Below are 15,248 nucleotides of genomic sequence, written 5' to 3' on the forward strand. Positions count from 1 at the left end.
AGCTGGGGGTAAAGGGGTGGGGGTGGGGGGATCAGGAGAGCAGAACAGTGGGGAGACACAACGTTAGTCAGGTGATCATAGTCAGCAAGGCACAAGAACAAGGCCAAACCAACAAGTCAAAGAAGAGGAAGAAGGTGAAGATGATGGGGGAGAGAGAGCAAGAAGAAAAAGACAGAGGAAGAAAAGAGAAGAAATTTGGAATAGAGTCCAGGAGAGACAGAAAAAGAAATTTGCCAAACAGACGGGGGCGCGGATGAAAAGACAGGCTGTTAGGAGAGAGTGAAAGCGTAAGAGATAGAGGAGAAGTCCAACCTATACGAGATGAGATGGAGCTACTGGAATCGGAGCGGAGAATCTTAAGTCCTGGATGTTGCACTGGGGAAAGAGAAAAAGGGAGGGAGGGAGGAAGGAAGAGAGAGGGGGGGGGGGGAGGAAGAGGGAGAGAACTGAGGACCATGCACCATGCAATACTACCATTTTATTTAAAAGAGAACGGAATAATTAAGACAGAGGAGAGGGAGAGAGAATCGTCTGTGCGTGTACAGAAATAAAAGGTGTGAAGGGATGAACTCCTTGAGGACGGCCTCAGAGAGGTGTGAGGAATAAGAGATGGAGAGAGAAACAGAGACACCAAATGTAGACGCCACTTGAAGGGAACACTGGAGAGAGAAGTGAGGCGGGGCAGCGTGTCACTGCGTCACCTGCTGACTGACAACTCCAGACAGACGCGTCAGTTTCAGAGGTTTTCCTTCAGCTCGTCTATGTCAAGAGCTCCGTGCAGGAGGCACTTCTAGAGGTGTGTTTGCTTTCATAGAGAGCAGAGTGAGAGTGTGTTGGTGTTGGTGCTAGAGCCCGACCCACTTCATCTGGAGTGCGATAGCCACCTTCCAAGATGGTACCCGACACATTTCAATGAAAGGCCTCGTTATGACGGCTGATTATTAAGATGAAATTGCAGTTGAACAACGTCAAAGATAAGGACAAGAGAATTGGTCAATGAAGGATAGATAATGATTTAGTATGAACAGTATTATGATACTGTGTATAGTACAATACACTATAATACAGTACTGTATATAAGATATGGTTTACTGGAGGAAACATTTTAACGGGGTATTATCAACCCACATGACGAGGAGACTACGTTCTCCTTTAAGAGAAACGTCCAGCAGACAGGTTAGCATGAGGCAAAGTATCACGTAAAGAAACACCACGATCCATTGTGTCTGCCCATTTCTCGTCATCTATAAAAACACCCCAAATTAACAGCGAGCAAACTGTTTAAACAGTGTTTGTGTAGAAATGATTCCGTTTCAAGCTGTTCCATCCATGCTGGTTAAAAGGTTGATCACTGTAATTGTAATCGCTCTAAGCTGTTTCATGATCTACTGGGAGATTCAGCACCTCCAATACAGTAATGATCCTTTGTTTCATTACAACATTTTCCCGCCACTCCAACGACTCGTCTGAGATTAACAGTGGAGTCAGGCTCCTTAGACGAAATCGACAAAAAGTAAACGATTGATGTTCCCCTTCGTTATTATTTGCCGTTTTTGACAAGTTTATTTCTTTTCAACTGTAAAATGTCACAAAATAATTTCAAAAAGGTTTATGTAATTTTTTTTTTTTTTTTTAAATAAAACAGAAATAAATTTTCAGTCGGGCTCTAGTAAATGCATGTGAATTTAAAAAAGTGAGACAGAGGAGGAGAAAGAAGGTGTGTGTGTGTGTGTGTGTGTGTGTGTGTGTGTGTGTGTGTGTGTGTGTGTGTGAGAGAGTAAACGTCACTCACCTCTGCATGGATCATTTTTAACCAGGAACTCATCCAGAGCCATCCAACCACCTCCGACTCTCACCATCACCGTGCTGCGAAGAATCCTCACCAGACGCAGCTGCTGAGAGTCACCGAACTGAAGGGAGGAAAACCAATAGGAGGAGGAAGAGACGAAGGAAAATGAGGAGAAACGAGGGAAAGAGAACGGAGTAGAAAACAAGAGTGGAAAAAGAAGAACGGGCAGATAGAAAAGGAAGGAAAAGTCAGTCGGACAGAGGAGAGAGAGAGGGAATGAGAAAGAGTCAGTGAGTAAAATAGTATTTGAGAGATTCATTTGAATTGAATCACAGCATCACACAAAGCAGCCCATGTACCAAATCTGAACATCTGTTCTACTCCATGCAAAAACATGCACTGAATAGTCAATCTGATGATTCTCAGCCCGGTTCACCCAGCCACCCAAATACAAGCATTATCATTGACAGCAGGAATCACTGCTGTGTTTGGATTCAGTCTTTAAGTTCAATTCAAACCGCCGAGCAAAGCAGAACTCCACAGCGACACCAGCAGAGAGGGACTTTTCTGGATTTCTCTCCAAGCAGCTTGATTTGCTTCCCAGCTTCAGTCCACAGCGCACAACATATATCACCTAACCACTAATTACCACTTCAGCCATGTCACTGCCGCCTGCCTCACATTGTGCAATTTGTCACTCTCAACACAAAACAAATCACAGCAGGAACATAAATGGACGGTGAAACCTGCTTACACGTTGCAAAGCCACAATGGAGTGCTTCCTCTTTTTTTTTTATGTCATTAACTAATATTGAAGTATAGCAACAACAACAAATGAAATACTGAAAGCAGAAAGGACAGCACTCTATTGGTGGGGAAGGCAGGAAGCAGATTCCACACATCCGATCACAGCAGCGGCACTTTACCTGGTTTCCGAGGAAGAACTACAATAAATCCAGCAGACACGGAGCACAGGAACACAAGGAGAAAGAAACAGAGCCAGAGTGAACCAACATGTACTGATAACTGATGATGTAAGAATGGATACCATTTATATGTGTACAAGATCTTTTAAAACCGGGTTCGGATCAACTGTTAATGTCTTTGTGCATTTCTGTTATTTGAGCTCAGAATTAGTTGTGTGAGCAAAAAGATGCAGTGAACAAGAACGCCTGTGGATGTTATGACGGTGCTTCATAAAGCTGCCAGCTGATGACGGAAAAATGGAGGTAAAGAAAGCGATGACAAGTGAAGCCAGACGAAAACATGAGCAAAGACAAGACGCACAACAAATGTGACAAAAACGAGTTGGTGTAGTATTAGTATCCCCAGTGTCCTGCAGTCAGACACTAGATATCATTACTAGTGAGAAGGATGGACTGGACACACATTCTGTAGCAGTGGTAGTGATGGGCGGTCCACTAAGTGCTGCAGGAAACTGTCCACAGCCGCTGTAAAATGCTGCATAGATACACAGCCTGCTGGGGGAGCTACTGGAATCACTGTGAACACAATGAAACGAGGCCTGAACCCTCCTGGGGTTGTATTTGATGATGATTTTCCTTTTGGCCAACAGGGTCTTAAAACTCAAATCTGTATTTTCAAAGGCTTAAAGAGACAGTTCACCCTCAAATCAAATATATATATATATTTCAAATATTTGTCATGTTTACATCTCACGCTGTAACGAACATGAGCCTTTCTCATCCATGAGTAGATGTAGAAACTTGTGATAGCAATAATAATTTCGTATAAACTACAGTACTGCGAGAAGCATAGATATTACATTTTTACATTTTCGCTGCTCTCTTCATCTGTCGAGTGAAGCCAATGAGGAAGAAAACGTGCATTCTCTCTACTGACCAGCAGGGGGCGACTCCTCCGTTTGCAAAACAGCAAGACGTTCATTTAGTGAATTAAAGTCCTTTTACAGTAAAATAGACCATAAAGCTGAGTATGCTTACTGTGGGGCTTCAAAACGGCAGTTCACAAAACAATGGGTGATGTCACGACGACTACGTCCACTATGGTCCAGCCTCGTTCTCGGGCTCATTCACACGTCAGGAGGAAGTAAAATACCTCTGGATTGGGCTATTAGTGCATTAAACAACTTTTAGGAGTTACTGTTTTAACTAAGGGCTATTCATGTGTTCATACTGGTAAAGAAATCATCCGCAGAGTTACACATGTCTCTTTCCAAATGTAAGTCTATGGGGACATTTTTGGGCCTCATGGCGTCATGCGACGGACACGGAACTTGTAATTCCACCGTTTGGCCACTATGTAGAATTTGCTTAAAAGCCCGGCGCTCTTCCTGAGGAGTTGGAAGGGTCTGAAGATTGCACACAGAAATTTAATTCACGCCCTGGAAGTTAAAATTCAGCGATGTGTGAAAAAAGATCATCTGTATGGAACATCGTTAGTTTACAGAGTAATATACATTTTTCATTTTGGGGTGAACTGTCCCTTTAAACATGCAGCGTTACCACATTATTTATCCTTTCAGGTGTTCAGAAAAGTAAAATGTCAGAGAGGATTTGGTGTTCCAGGTTTCTTTCACAGTTAAGTTTGAGTAAAACTTTAAACCTGCTCAGATTAAACACCAGCTGACAGCAGTGCTTGTAAATCTCTAGATCTCTGTCTGTTCTATGCAGCAGCCCGGCGTGGTTCTATGCAGTCACATTTACATGGCGTCATTGATGTTTTGGTGATGACAAAGAAGACTGACAATCCTGGCGGGCTATGAGATTAGTTATTAACACGTTATATCAATGTTATCACGTATATGTTATGATACAGACAAGTATTAATACACCATGACATCATGACATACAAACAAACGCTGTGAAGTTATATTGAGAAGTTAAATGGTGCCTGCTGGACAAGTGAAGACACAGCCAGTTAACAATAATCCATTAATCAGACCTGGGTCCAACAGTGTTGGCAATCTCACATGTTTCTGTAGCCGTCCAGAATCACAGTGTATATTGCTCTTTATAAACATAAAGCAGAGCTATGGACTAAATAATTCATTCTTTATTTGTTCTATTGATAATTAATTACATTTTAGCAACAAGGAGCTGCCTAACAAATCAGACCCTGGACTTTAGTGTTTCAATCCCAGCAAGTTTATACTGCTAATCTAAGCACCAAGAAAAACAAATGGCCAAAAATTCTTTGCAAATCCGTTTTGACCCAGGTCTGTTAACATTTATTACAATGATTTGCAATGAAGGTGAACATTTTCTTAAGTTTATATTACAGTTTGTAATTTGTTCTCCAAATAACATCAAACTGAACCAGAGACTGAGCTGAACTTACCCGGTATTTGTTCTCTCCTATCTGCTCCACTTGGAACCTCTTGGCACATTTACACTGGGCCACCTGCCGAGTCACCTGCACAGCAACAAGCAGCATGTGAGTGAATGTAATCAGACCTCTAACCATGCACCCTAAAGGCTGACTGATTCTCCTGTGGCCGGTAGCTCATTGTATGGATGCTTGGCCCCGATAGCGCGCCGTACTTCATGACTTCATATTTGCTGGTCTTCTGATTTTTCTTACCTCATCTTCTATCTTGTCGGCGTCGGTGGTGGGTCTGTAGGCGTCCTTGTTGGGGTGCAGAGCAGCAACAAACTCGTAGTAGTCGATGTAACCGTCTCCGTCTCTGTCAAAGATGTCTGCCACGGCTGTCATCTCCAGCTTACTGGTGGGGAACTCTGCACACAGACAATAATAATGCAATCAGTCTATGTCTTTATAAGTGTCAAAACCAGACCCCCCCACCAACCAAATAAATACCAAAAACACCATCACCCATAACCTACTCGATGCTAGGATGCCGTCGATGAACTCCTGCCGCGTGATCTTTCCATCCTGGTCCTTGTCGATGCGTCTGAAGAAGTCCATGACACGAGATTTCTTATGGTTCATCCAGCGCATGTACTTCTTCCTCCACACATCAAAGTCAAAGTTGGCAAACTCCTTGAGCTGGAAAAGGACAATGCAGACAGTTCTGTGATTTTCATGGCACAGTGACAGAAAGAATGTGGTTCTGAATGTTTAAGTAAAGTCAAGTTATTGCTTTCATTGACCAGGAAACGGACTATCTTAGGATTTAACTTGGGTAAATAACTTAATGAAGGTTTAACCCGAGTGCATCACGAGGGACATTTTTAGTTTTCCGATCATTTCGGCTGTGTCACTGCATATGGTTTACATTTTGGCACGTTTTTTTTTTTTCTAAATTTGGAAGTTCAACCTCAGCTCCTATAATAAGTCTATATCTGTGTAGCCAAAATACAGACACTCAGATCCTTACGGACAAAAATGTCCCCATTGAAACCCATTAAAACAGCATAAAATCATGCATTCTAAGATATCAGGCTTTCCATTTAGAGCCCTGCTTACAAATTGTAGTTTCTATTTATTTATTTGTTTTCCTCGTTTCCACTTGGGTTATTGCTGAAGTATGTGTTTGGTGCAATGCATCACAATCAACGTTATTGTTAATTATTGACTGGAAAAGAAAAATCCCCCCTGACATTTAGTATAAAAAACAACAGTGATTGATCATCACCTCTTCCAGTCGGTCCAGACCATCGTTGAGTTTGCGCTGGCGGTCGAGAGCCAGCAGCCAGACTTGCTGCCACCTGGCACAGAGCTGGTTGAGTCTTGGGTTTCCTCCAGAGAGCTGCATGGCTGCCTGCTGCTGCTGCTGCTGCTGCTGCTGCTGATGGTGTTTGCCTGTAGAGGAAGCAGAGAGTTAACGAACCCTCGTCACTTCTGATGAACCTTCTGTAACGCGTGCACCCACGCTATCGTCACAGAGTGGGAGACGATAATATTTGTGCATCAAAAGTTAAACACGGGAGACTTACGGGCTCCTCTCCTCTCAGCCAGGCTGCTGGGAGGCTCAGCCGGTTTCCTCTTGTACGTCTTCGTCACTTTGTCAACGTCCGGCTGCTTCCTCGTCATCTCCTCCATAAACATCTGAGAACAACAAACACCAGAAGCTTACCAAACTGTTAAGGGACCGCACAAACAAATTCAGCTTTACCTCCATCTAGTGATGCGTTAAAAAGACCCAAAACTACGCCTGGGCTTTTAGTGATGAGTCAGCGAAGCCCACCTGGTGTTCTGTGATGAGTGTTTTGAGTTGTGGGATGTCCTGAGGAAGCGACTCTGTGTCCTTCTGGACCAATGTGGTCTCAGCGAACTGGAGCCATGACAGCAGCTCCTCCAGCAGGTTGGCGTTGTTGAGCACCTCGGTCAGAGCCGTCTCCAGCCGCTGCTCGTGCTGTTTGGCCCACGTCAGCACCTGTAGAGCGAAAGGTGCCGATTAACATACAATACATTTATATATGATAAATTATGCACTCCTCAGTGCAACGCGGAAGCCATGATTGATTCGCCTGAGACCAACAGTCATGTGACAAAAATTCAGTGAAACTTGGACTGAACTGCAGTTCTGCTGAACACAGAGCAGAGGAGAGGTTGTACAATATTGTTGTTCAATATACATGGCAGGTAGAGGCTGCAATTTTTTCAACATTGGTAACACTTATATTAGCACAAATATTGGATATACTGTATGAATTGCATTGCTTAAATTATCAAAGATATTAAACTTAGTTTTTTCTCCTTTTTATGATTTATGGCATGGTAACTTTGTCTCTTCTTCTATGGTTGTGTTGTTTCCATTGAGGTGAAGAACGAGACAGAGAGAAAAATGTGACGAGAGCAAAAAACACCCCAGGGGTTCAGAAGGTTAACAGGAGGTAAATAAATGTAGGTCCGTCCAAATCTCAAAACATAAAGCTAAAATGTTGAAAAGAGGAAACACTATTTAACCGAGGATATTATTATTAAACCCCTGCCTCACCCTCCTCCCTTCCTCACCTCTTCGAAGCGTGCCCTGATGATGGTGATCCAGTGTTTGATGGTGGTGATGGAGTCAGGGTGACAAATGGTCAGGATGCCCTCTCCCATGCCCGCAGCCTTGTTGACGTCGGTCCTCTTCTCCTCCACGGTGCCCATGAAGTCGCGATGTGTGTGCAGCAGCGCCTGCAGAGTCTCGGCCTCTTCGGGGAGGACGCCGCGGAAACGGAGCGTCTGCTCCGCCTCGGAGAGCCACTCCAGAAGGACCTGTATTGCCGTGCGAAACTCCTCCGCCTGATGGAGAAAAGAGGTCTATGATAGCGCCCTGTGCATTATGTGATGTTGAAGTTTTGGATGTGCACTGCAGCTTGCTCTCTGACCTGTTTGAGGGCCTGCTGGAGGCGGGTCTGCTTCGTGACGGACAGAGCGCACACCGTATCCCAGCGGTTGCTGAGCTCCTGAACCTGAACTTTGACCCACGCCGTGTCATCGCGGCCGGTGTCCATCAGCTCCCGAGCCGAGCGCTTCAGAGCCTGAACGCTGCTGGTTCTCTTACCCAGCTCTTTTTGGAAAGCCTGTAGGTTTCGGACATCAGTAACGTCAGACTCAGAACCTTCTGTGGTATTATTATCCTCTCGTACGTGTTTAACGAGCACGGTTCTGTTTACGCACCTTATGCGAGTCCATGAGGTTGGACACCAGATCCAGATCTCCGTGGACGGGCAGGTCTTCAGCCAGCTGGGGCTCTACCCGGTACAACCAGTCCACCAGGGCCTGGAGAGCCTCTGCAAACTGGCCGGAGAACAGCAGAGCCTCCTCCAGCTTGTGTTGTCTGGATGGAGGAGAGAAGACAAACAGCTGTTAATAATCATATTCACATCTGTAATAAAAAGCTGGGGGAAAGCCAGTTTCATCGTCCGTCCTTCATCCTCTTTACCTCTCCACGCTCTTGCCACACACGGTGTCCCACTTGTCGCGGACCTCTCCCACTAGGTGGTCCATCTTCTGGGTGTCTGCCGGCAGCTGAGCCTTGTCCCTCATGGCCCTCCCAGACCTCACAGTTGTGTCGTAAACCGGCTGCTTCGAGCCCAAGGCTTTCTGGAACTCCTGGACGGGCGGAACGAGGGAGAGGAAGAAAGAGATTTGTAGATTGGGAAGCAACAAAAAGAGAAAACAGTGTGTGTAATAATTGCCTTGCAGTACCTTGTGTTTGGCCAGTTGTACTTTGATCTTGTCCGGCTCGTTGGAGATCTCCAGCTCAGAGTCCAGTCTCTTCTCGGCTTCTTCTAGCCAGTCTGTCAGCTTCCTCCAGGCCTCGTGGAACTGAAAGAAGAGAGTTTGTTATTTTAATACATACATTCTCTATAGCTGAAATTTTCCTAATATATACAATGTTCGCAATCTGGATTTACCATCAGTTTAGGTGCAAGAAGTCATCTGAATTGACTATCACCAAGAACGACTTACAATGAGTTTTAGCACAGTATAACTATATTTCCAAAATACTGTCAACCAATAGCAGAAACATTAAGGTCTGAAGTTAATGTTTCTGTAAATCTCAAAATTTCATGTCGTCAGTGAATCCTCACTGTGCCTTTGGTCTTAATGGGACAACATCAGCATTTAATCACCCGTTGCTATAATATATCAGTTCAGTACCTGTTTGGCGCGTTTGCGAGCCTCATCGAGGTGTCGCCCGCGGTCCAGGGACCTCTGGACCAGCTTGTCCCAGCGGGCCTGGACGCTGAGCAGCAGGTTCTTGATGAGAACGACGTCCTGCTTCAGGCTGGCAAAGCGCAGCTGAGAGCCGGCCTTCTCCAGAGCCAGGACCTGCTCTCTGTGGGTGTTCACCTCGTTCACAAATACCTGGGAGAGCAGAAGGAGTTAGGGATAAATGTAACGACTGAAGCATCTTACACCACGTTTCTAGTGACTGGCGAATGTTTGATACCTTGTGCTCATCGATCTGGAAGAGGACAGTGTCCAGTATGAGGCTGGGGGGCTGGGCCATGTTCAAGGTCTGCTCAGCCTGGGTTAGCCATATGATGGTGTCCTGCAGAGAGGTCTGGAAACCTGTTGCCAAGGAAACGGCCTCTTCCAGCTTTGCCTGGAGGGGTTCAAAATTAAAATTTAAAAAACAAAACAATAAACCATCAAAAGCCAGAGAGAAACGTCTCCTTGTGTCGCGGTCTTACCTTGCGGTCGTCCATCTTGGTGTTGAAGCTGGCCCACTTGTTCTGCAGCATGGCCAGGTTCTGCTGAGTCTGGGTGGTACCGGGTCCTGCTTCTTCTCCTCCGCGAGCTAGCAGCATGGACTCTCCTTGATCCAGCAGACGGTGGTACTGGTCCGCTCGCTGGGACAGCTGGGCCTGAAGCTCCTGCAGACGAAGAGCACGCAAATGTGAATCAACACTAAAACGTGAGCTCTGTTGTGTCTCGCTGGTTGGTTGGGAACAATGGAAGCTATTAAAGATTCATAGTTGCCATGTACCAAATGTCTCTCTGTGTGAATAGAAAATTGGTCGTCTAGTTTCATATGACACCAGCACCGTCACACTAGCTTTAAAAACCTGCCTGCTGCAGCCTGAGAAAGACGGTGATGTCGGGGAGTTTAAGAGGTTAAGGTGTGGATGTGTATTGTGGGCATAAAGGTGTGATGGGATTCTCTGTTACCAGGTGCTGCTGGAGCTGCTCCCTGGCCGTTTCAGGGAGACCGCCTGTCGGCTTGGCGGCGGACAGCTGGCTGTCCGTCCTCCTCAGCCACTGGAGGAACTCCTCCAACTCGCCATGGAAACCTTCAGCCTACGCAGTAGAAATTAATCAGTTCAGATATCATGAAAATATTACAAAAGCCAGGGCTGTCACTGTTATTCATCAGCACTAAGATCTAACTTTGCTTCTTCACTGTACCTGGTGCAGGGCGGCCTCCAGTAGCTTCTGCCGCTCTTGGGTCTTGAGCAGTAGGCTCTCCCAGCCCTGGTGGAGATGGTCCAGCTGATCCCTCAGGTGGCTGGCCTCGTCGCCGGGAGAGGACTCTAGCAGCTCGGCGCCCGCGCCGTTCACGTTCTCCACGGTGTTGTGATGGGATAGAACGTCGTTACGCAAAACCTAGAACACAGAGGAGGGAGAAAGAAATGAATTACACAGAATTAAAACTGAATGTTTCAGTGCAAGAGCTGGTTTTTGGAAGCTAAAATAACACAAGAGGCCAACAAATCTTGTGTGTGTGTCTCTCTGAAGAGAAGAAAATAAACAACATTAGGGCTACAGGGCATCAACGGGTTTCATTAGCACAAACGGCAAATTCGGTTAAAGAGTCAAACTATCTTTAGGAAACAACCTGTCTTCACTTTATGTCAGCTGGACCAAGACGAATAAGTCACAAGGAGGAAACAGATGTATTTTTTCAGTTTGTAACAAACGCAGACGTACGTGATGTTTAGCCAGCTCGATTTCGATGGCCTTGGGGTCAGAGCTGACTGGTCGCTGTGTGTCCAGAGTGGTGTGTGTGTGGTTGAGCCAGGCCTGCAGCTCAGACAGAGCATGCTGGAACTGACCCAGGGCCAGCAGGGCGGCCTCAAGCTTGTGCTGTGGTGGAGGAGAGACAGAGGTTCAGGCATAAAAATAGGAACTCAAATATTTTGACTGTAATGAGAAGCAGCTGTCAAATACATGCGATCCTACAGAATGCCAGCAAAGACTAACATCGTCAACTCCCAAGGGAAACCGCGGGGCTGAGAGCCGGAGGCAACGACGGAATCGTGTCTCCCTGAGATGTTTTTTGCTCAGTGATGCAGTTTCTAACTCCTCCGCCTCATCGCTGCCACATGTGGTGACATTACCTGTCTTTGGGTGATCTTATCCCCCAGGTTTTCCCAGAGGTGTCGGAGCTCGGTCAGCGGCTCCTGGATCATGTCCCGGTCCGTCTGGTCTGACACCTTCTTCAGCAGCAGCTCCCCCTGGTGGCACAGCTTCTCCATGTCAATCTGCTGCTGGTAGACCTCCACCTTGTACTGCTGCTCGGGGTGAACGAAAGGAGGAGAGGAGGAGTAGTGTTTTGTTAGTTCTTCATACATATTTGATCGCAGGTTATCTAAAAATCATGTTAAGATCATGAGACTCTCTTGCTAACCTTGAGCTCTTCAATCTGCTGTTTGACGGTTCCCAGATCAGTTCCCACAGTTGACATTTCGCACAGCTTGATCACTGCATTGTCCAGGTAGTCAAACATAGACTGGAAAAATGCATTAGAACTGCGTCAATATCAACAAGACAACGACAAAGACCACACTAAAACACTCACGAAACATTAATTCACGAAGACATTAATGATTTACAGACTCTGATGCACAAACCTGCAGTGCGTCCTGATACTGCACAGACGCCGTCATGGCCTCCTCCAGTCTCTCCATCCTCTCTCTCCAAGTCCGGTTCAGGCCCTCCCAAGCAGCGTTCATCTGGGAGATGGATGGGAAGTCGTGTTAGTGGGTCATCATGTAGCAGAGCTCAATTCCAGAAAATTATCTTTTCAGAAGCAAATTAACTTGGTGTTCATTTTCTCACCTCGTCGATGGTCTTCTTGACTTCAGGTTTCTCAGTTTCTCCACAGGCAAAGATGAGGTCGGCTCCGAGGGTCCTGACAAACTCCAGTTCCTCCCTCAGGCCGTCTGTCTCGGCCTTAATGGCCTGGTGGAAGGATAGAGAGACGTCGTGTTGAGGTTGTTCAAAACCAAAAAATACTTCACTACAGATTGCATTCATTCCATTGATTAGCTCCCCTCCATACCTCAGCAGCCTCAATCTGCTGTTTGATGAGCGAGGGGTCCACGCCGGGGTCCTCCAGCTCTTTCACGATGTCCTGGGAGTCACGGAGCGTGCTCAGCAGCGCCGCCACGTCGGCCCAGAACTTCCCGGCCAGGTCCAAGACGTCGTTGAGCTTCCCCTCCCGCTCCTCGGCCCGCTGCCGGATCTCGTCCCACAGGGAGCGCAGGCGCAGGAGGCGGGTCCGAACGGCTGGAGGAGAGAGGAGTTTGAGTTTAATCAGGCTGCTGTAGAAAAGCAAGTGGGATCTCACTGGAAAAAAAACAAACTTCTTGGTTATTCTTTATGTCATGTGAAGAAAAGTAATAATAATGTTTTCTTTGTTTGAATTTTGCCATCTAGTGTAAAGTTAAGCCTCACATCAGGCCACTCCCACTATCGCTGCACAGAGAGGCCTTTTATAATTTCACCAAGCGTGGACGGCTGGAGTCCTTCTGAGGTCAATATAACAAAGACGAGTGTGTGTGTGTGTGTGTGTGTGTGTGTGTGTGTGTTTTGTCTCACCACGTGATAACGTTGGAAGAAATTTGCAGAGCCTCACGGCATTTTAAGATTTGACAAGGGCTGCCCCGCTGGCTTTGTGCCAGTAACACAGTGACTTACACTGGCCAGTTGATTGTTCAGTGAGCAAACTAGTTGGACTGGAGCCCAAAATAAGATTTTTATATTTTTCACCCAGATTACAGATGTCTGTTACGTCGCTTCTCTTCTCTGACCCACTCTGAATTCTGATGTCTGATTTGTTTGATTGTATGATGTACTTTTTCATTTTAAATTAGTACTGTTTAGTTATATAGCTGTTTGTTTGGCTCATCAGTGAGCCAAGTGCAAAAAAGGGTTAACTTTAAATGAATTATTATTGTGTAAATCCCTCATCCTGTTGTAACACATGGACTGTGTGGCCCATCCTCCACATGTCAGACCCGTCCCAGACTCTCACCCTGAGCGGCTGGATCGTCGTGAGCGGCTCGCCCGATGAGCTCCTCTCCGCGGGCGCAGAGGGCGGAGAAGCTCGGCAGCAGTTTGTCCAGCTCCAGCCCTTGGGCTCGGTGTTCCGCCAGCTGCTCCCTGATCTTGTCTACCTCCGCCGCCACGGGGGGAGGCTGCCGCAGCCGCTGGACCGCCCCCTCCAGGGTCTCCAACAGGGGGTCCATCTTGTCGTGAAACTGGGGACGGAAGGAGAGTTGGAATAAAGTATTATTAAGAGGGGGAGGGAGTGTGTTGAGGGGGCTGGGTTTGGGTTTTTGACAGCCGGGTGACATTTTGAAAGTGGGAAAATACTGAGATATTATGTGGGTGGTCAGCCATCTGTCGCAGAATGCACCAACTTTTAGGCTTTTTTAAAAATCTTTTATCTTATATCTGATTTCAACAGGAGATGTAGAACAGCAGTACGGTTCTTCTACAATATTTGATATCTCAATTTTGCACCTTCAACATGTCATCCATGCTGTGTAAATCAGACAAAGCTGGATCTAACACACAAGAGGGAGCTGCTAATTGACAAGAGAGCAAATATGGTACAGTTTCTAGAGATGACAGGCTTTCTTTTATGCATCTATGGGAAATCAGATTGCTTGATCGCTGCACGGGACAACAAATCTCATCTAGCAACAAGTGATACAAAAGGACAGCTATCGAGGACATCAATCAAGCCTAGTCTGAGACTAAAACTTTCATTACTGGAAAGCATGTCTGTTTTAGACTAGGCTTAATACAAGTCTACAAATCTACACAAAGGGGACGTTTCCGAACAGATTTCATTCAGTTTTATTGTCACTCAGGGTTGGCAGACATGGTTTGGACCATTATGTAGATCATATAGAAATGACAGGGATAGTTCAAATGTTTTGAAGAGGTGTTGCATGAGGTACTCATCCATAGTCGGTGCATTACCTACAGTAGATGTCAGCAGTAGCACTGAAGAAGTTATCTATGCTCCCTTCAAAGCCACAGGACTCCGTTGACAAAAACAGCAATTTCACTTCACAGAACACTGGAGCTGTTGGTCTACCGCTTCCTCCATCGGTTAGTTATTTTGATGTTTTAAGGAATTTGTTCGGATTCACATAAGTCACACCACAACACAAACTAACTAACGCATGAAGGCAACGGTAGACCAGCATCTCTCATGTTCTGTGAGGTAAAATGACTCAAAGGATTCTAGTGGCTCTGAAGAGAGCATAGATGTGGAAATGACTGTCTGACACCAAGTTAAAGCAGTAAAAATATTCTGAATATAGCGCACACTTATACTGATTTTTTTAGGTGTCTAAAATACGTCCACAGCTGTACATTGCTTTGCTCCTGTGCTGGTATTCCTGTCTGTTTTTCCAAACTCCATCTACTATAGCTAATACACTGACTAATGTGGATAAGTACCGAATACAACCACACGTCAAAAAATCCAAACTGTCCCTTTAAACGGAGATTTTACTGGAAATCTCACGCTTAAGAATTTTTCGAATCAGTAATATAATTCCTTTATCCTTTGAGATAAACTGACTGCATGAATGATTACTTCATCTGATCAGATTAGTACATGATTAGTACTAGTATTAGTATAGATTCACATTTGATTGGTCGATCAAATCATGTGGTATAACCGCACCCTGAGTGCCAGTATGATGCTGTCTTACCTCTACCAGCTGGGTGATTGCAGTGAGCAGTGATGATGGATAAAATGATGGTGTGGGGGGGAGGGGGGGGCATGGCAACACACACACACAGCACATCCACAATGAACGTGGGATGGGAT

The 15,248-nt window shown here is 45.8% G+C and overlaps 1 protein-coding gene across 20 annotated transcripts in view; it reads right to left on the bottom strand.

Moving 5' to 3' along the window:
• Positions 1–15,248, bottom strand: part of macf1a (microtubule actin crosslinking factor 1a) — a 219,256-nt gene that overhangs the window by 8,073 nt on the left and 195,935 nt on the right. For 10 of the 20 annotated variants that reach the window (XM_068710877.1, XM_068710871.1, XM_068710870.1 and 7 more), the window contains 26 exons: positions 13,431–13,656; positions 12,456–12,682; positions 12,233–12,355; positions 12,025–12,126; positions 11,802–11,903; positions 11,512–11,685; positions 11,102–11,257; positions 10,580–10,777; positions 10,343–10,471; positions 9,865–10,047; positions 9,621–9,776; positions 9,329–9,535; positions 8,873–8,992; positions 8,607–8,776; positions 8,342–8,501; positions 8,050–8,244; positions 7,691–7,963; positions 6,921–7,109; positions 6,670–6,781; positions 6,369–6,535; positions 5,617–5,779; positions 5,354–5,508; positions 5,111–5,185; positions 2,716–2,733; positions 1,793–1,910; positions 313–375 (listed from right to left, as the gene is read on the bottom strand). In XM_068710877.1, the coding sequence (XP_068566978.1) occupies positions 313–375; positions 1,793–1,910; positions 2,716–2,733; positions 5,111–5,185; positions 5,354–5,508; positions 5,617–5,779; positions 6,369–6,535; positions 6,670–6,781; positions 6,921–7,109; positions 7,691–7,963; positions 8,050–8,244; positions 8,342–8,501; positions 8,607–8,776; positions 8,873–8,992; positions 9,329–9,535; positions 9,621–9,776; positions 9,865–10,047; positions 10,343–10,471; positions 10,580–10,777; positions 11,102–11,257; positions 11,512–11,685; positions 11,802–11,903; positions 12,025–12,126; positions 12,233–12,355; positions 12,456–12,682; positions 13,431–13,656 (3,961 nt within the window). The remainder of the gene's footprint in view (positions 1–312; positions 376–1,792; positions 1,911–2,715; positions 2,734–5,110; positions 5,186–5,353; positions 5,509–5,616; positions 5,780–6,368; positions 6,536–6,669; positions 6,782–6,920; positions 7,110–7,690; positions 7,964–8,049; positions 8,245–8,341; positions 8,502–8,606; positions 8,777–8,872; positions 8,993–9,328; positions 9,536–9,620; positions 9,777–9,864; positions 10,048–10,342; positions 10,472–10,579; positions 10,778–11,101; positions 11,258–11,511; positions 11,686–11,801; positions 11,904–12,024; positions 12,127–12,232; positions 12,356–12,455; positions 12,683–13,430; positions 13,657–15,248) is intronic. The other 10 variants (XM_068710875.1, XM_068710876.1, XM_068710874.1 and 7 more) reach the window with 3 other exon arrangements.

The sequence above is a fragment of the Cebidichthys violaceus genome, unplaced genomic scaffold (genome assembly GCF_023349555.1).
Source record: "Cebidichthys violaceus isolate CVI_PGR_0920_01 unplaced genomic scaffold, fCebVio1.0.p SCAF_16, whole genome shotgun sequence".
NCBI classification, from domain to species: domain Eukaryota; kingdom Metazoa; phylum Chordata; class Actinopteri; order Perciformes; family Stichaeidae; genus Cebidichthys; species Cebidichthys violaceus.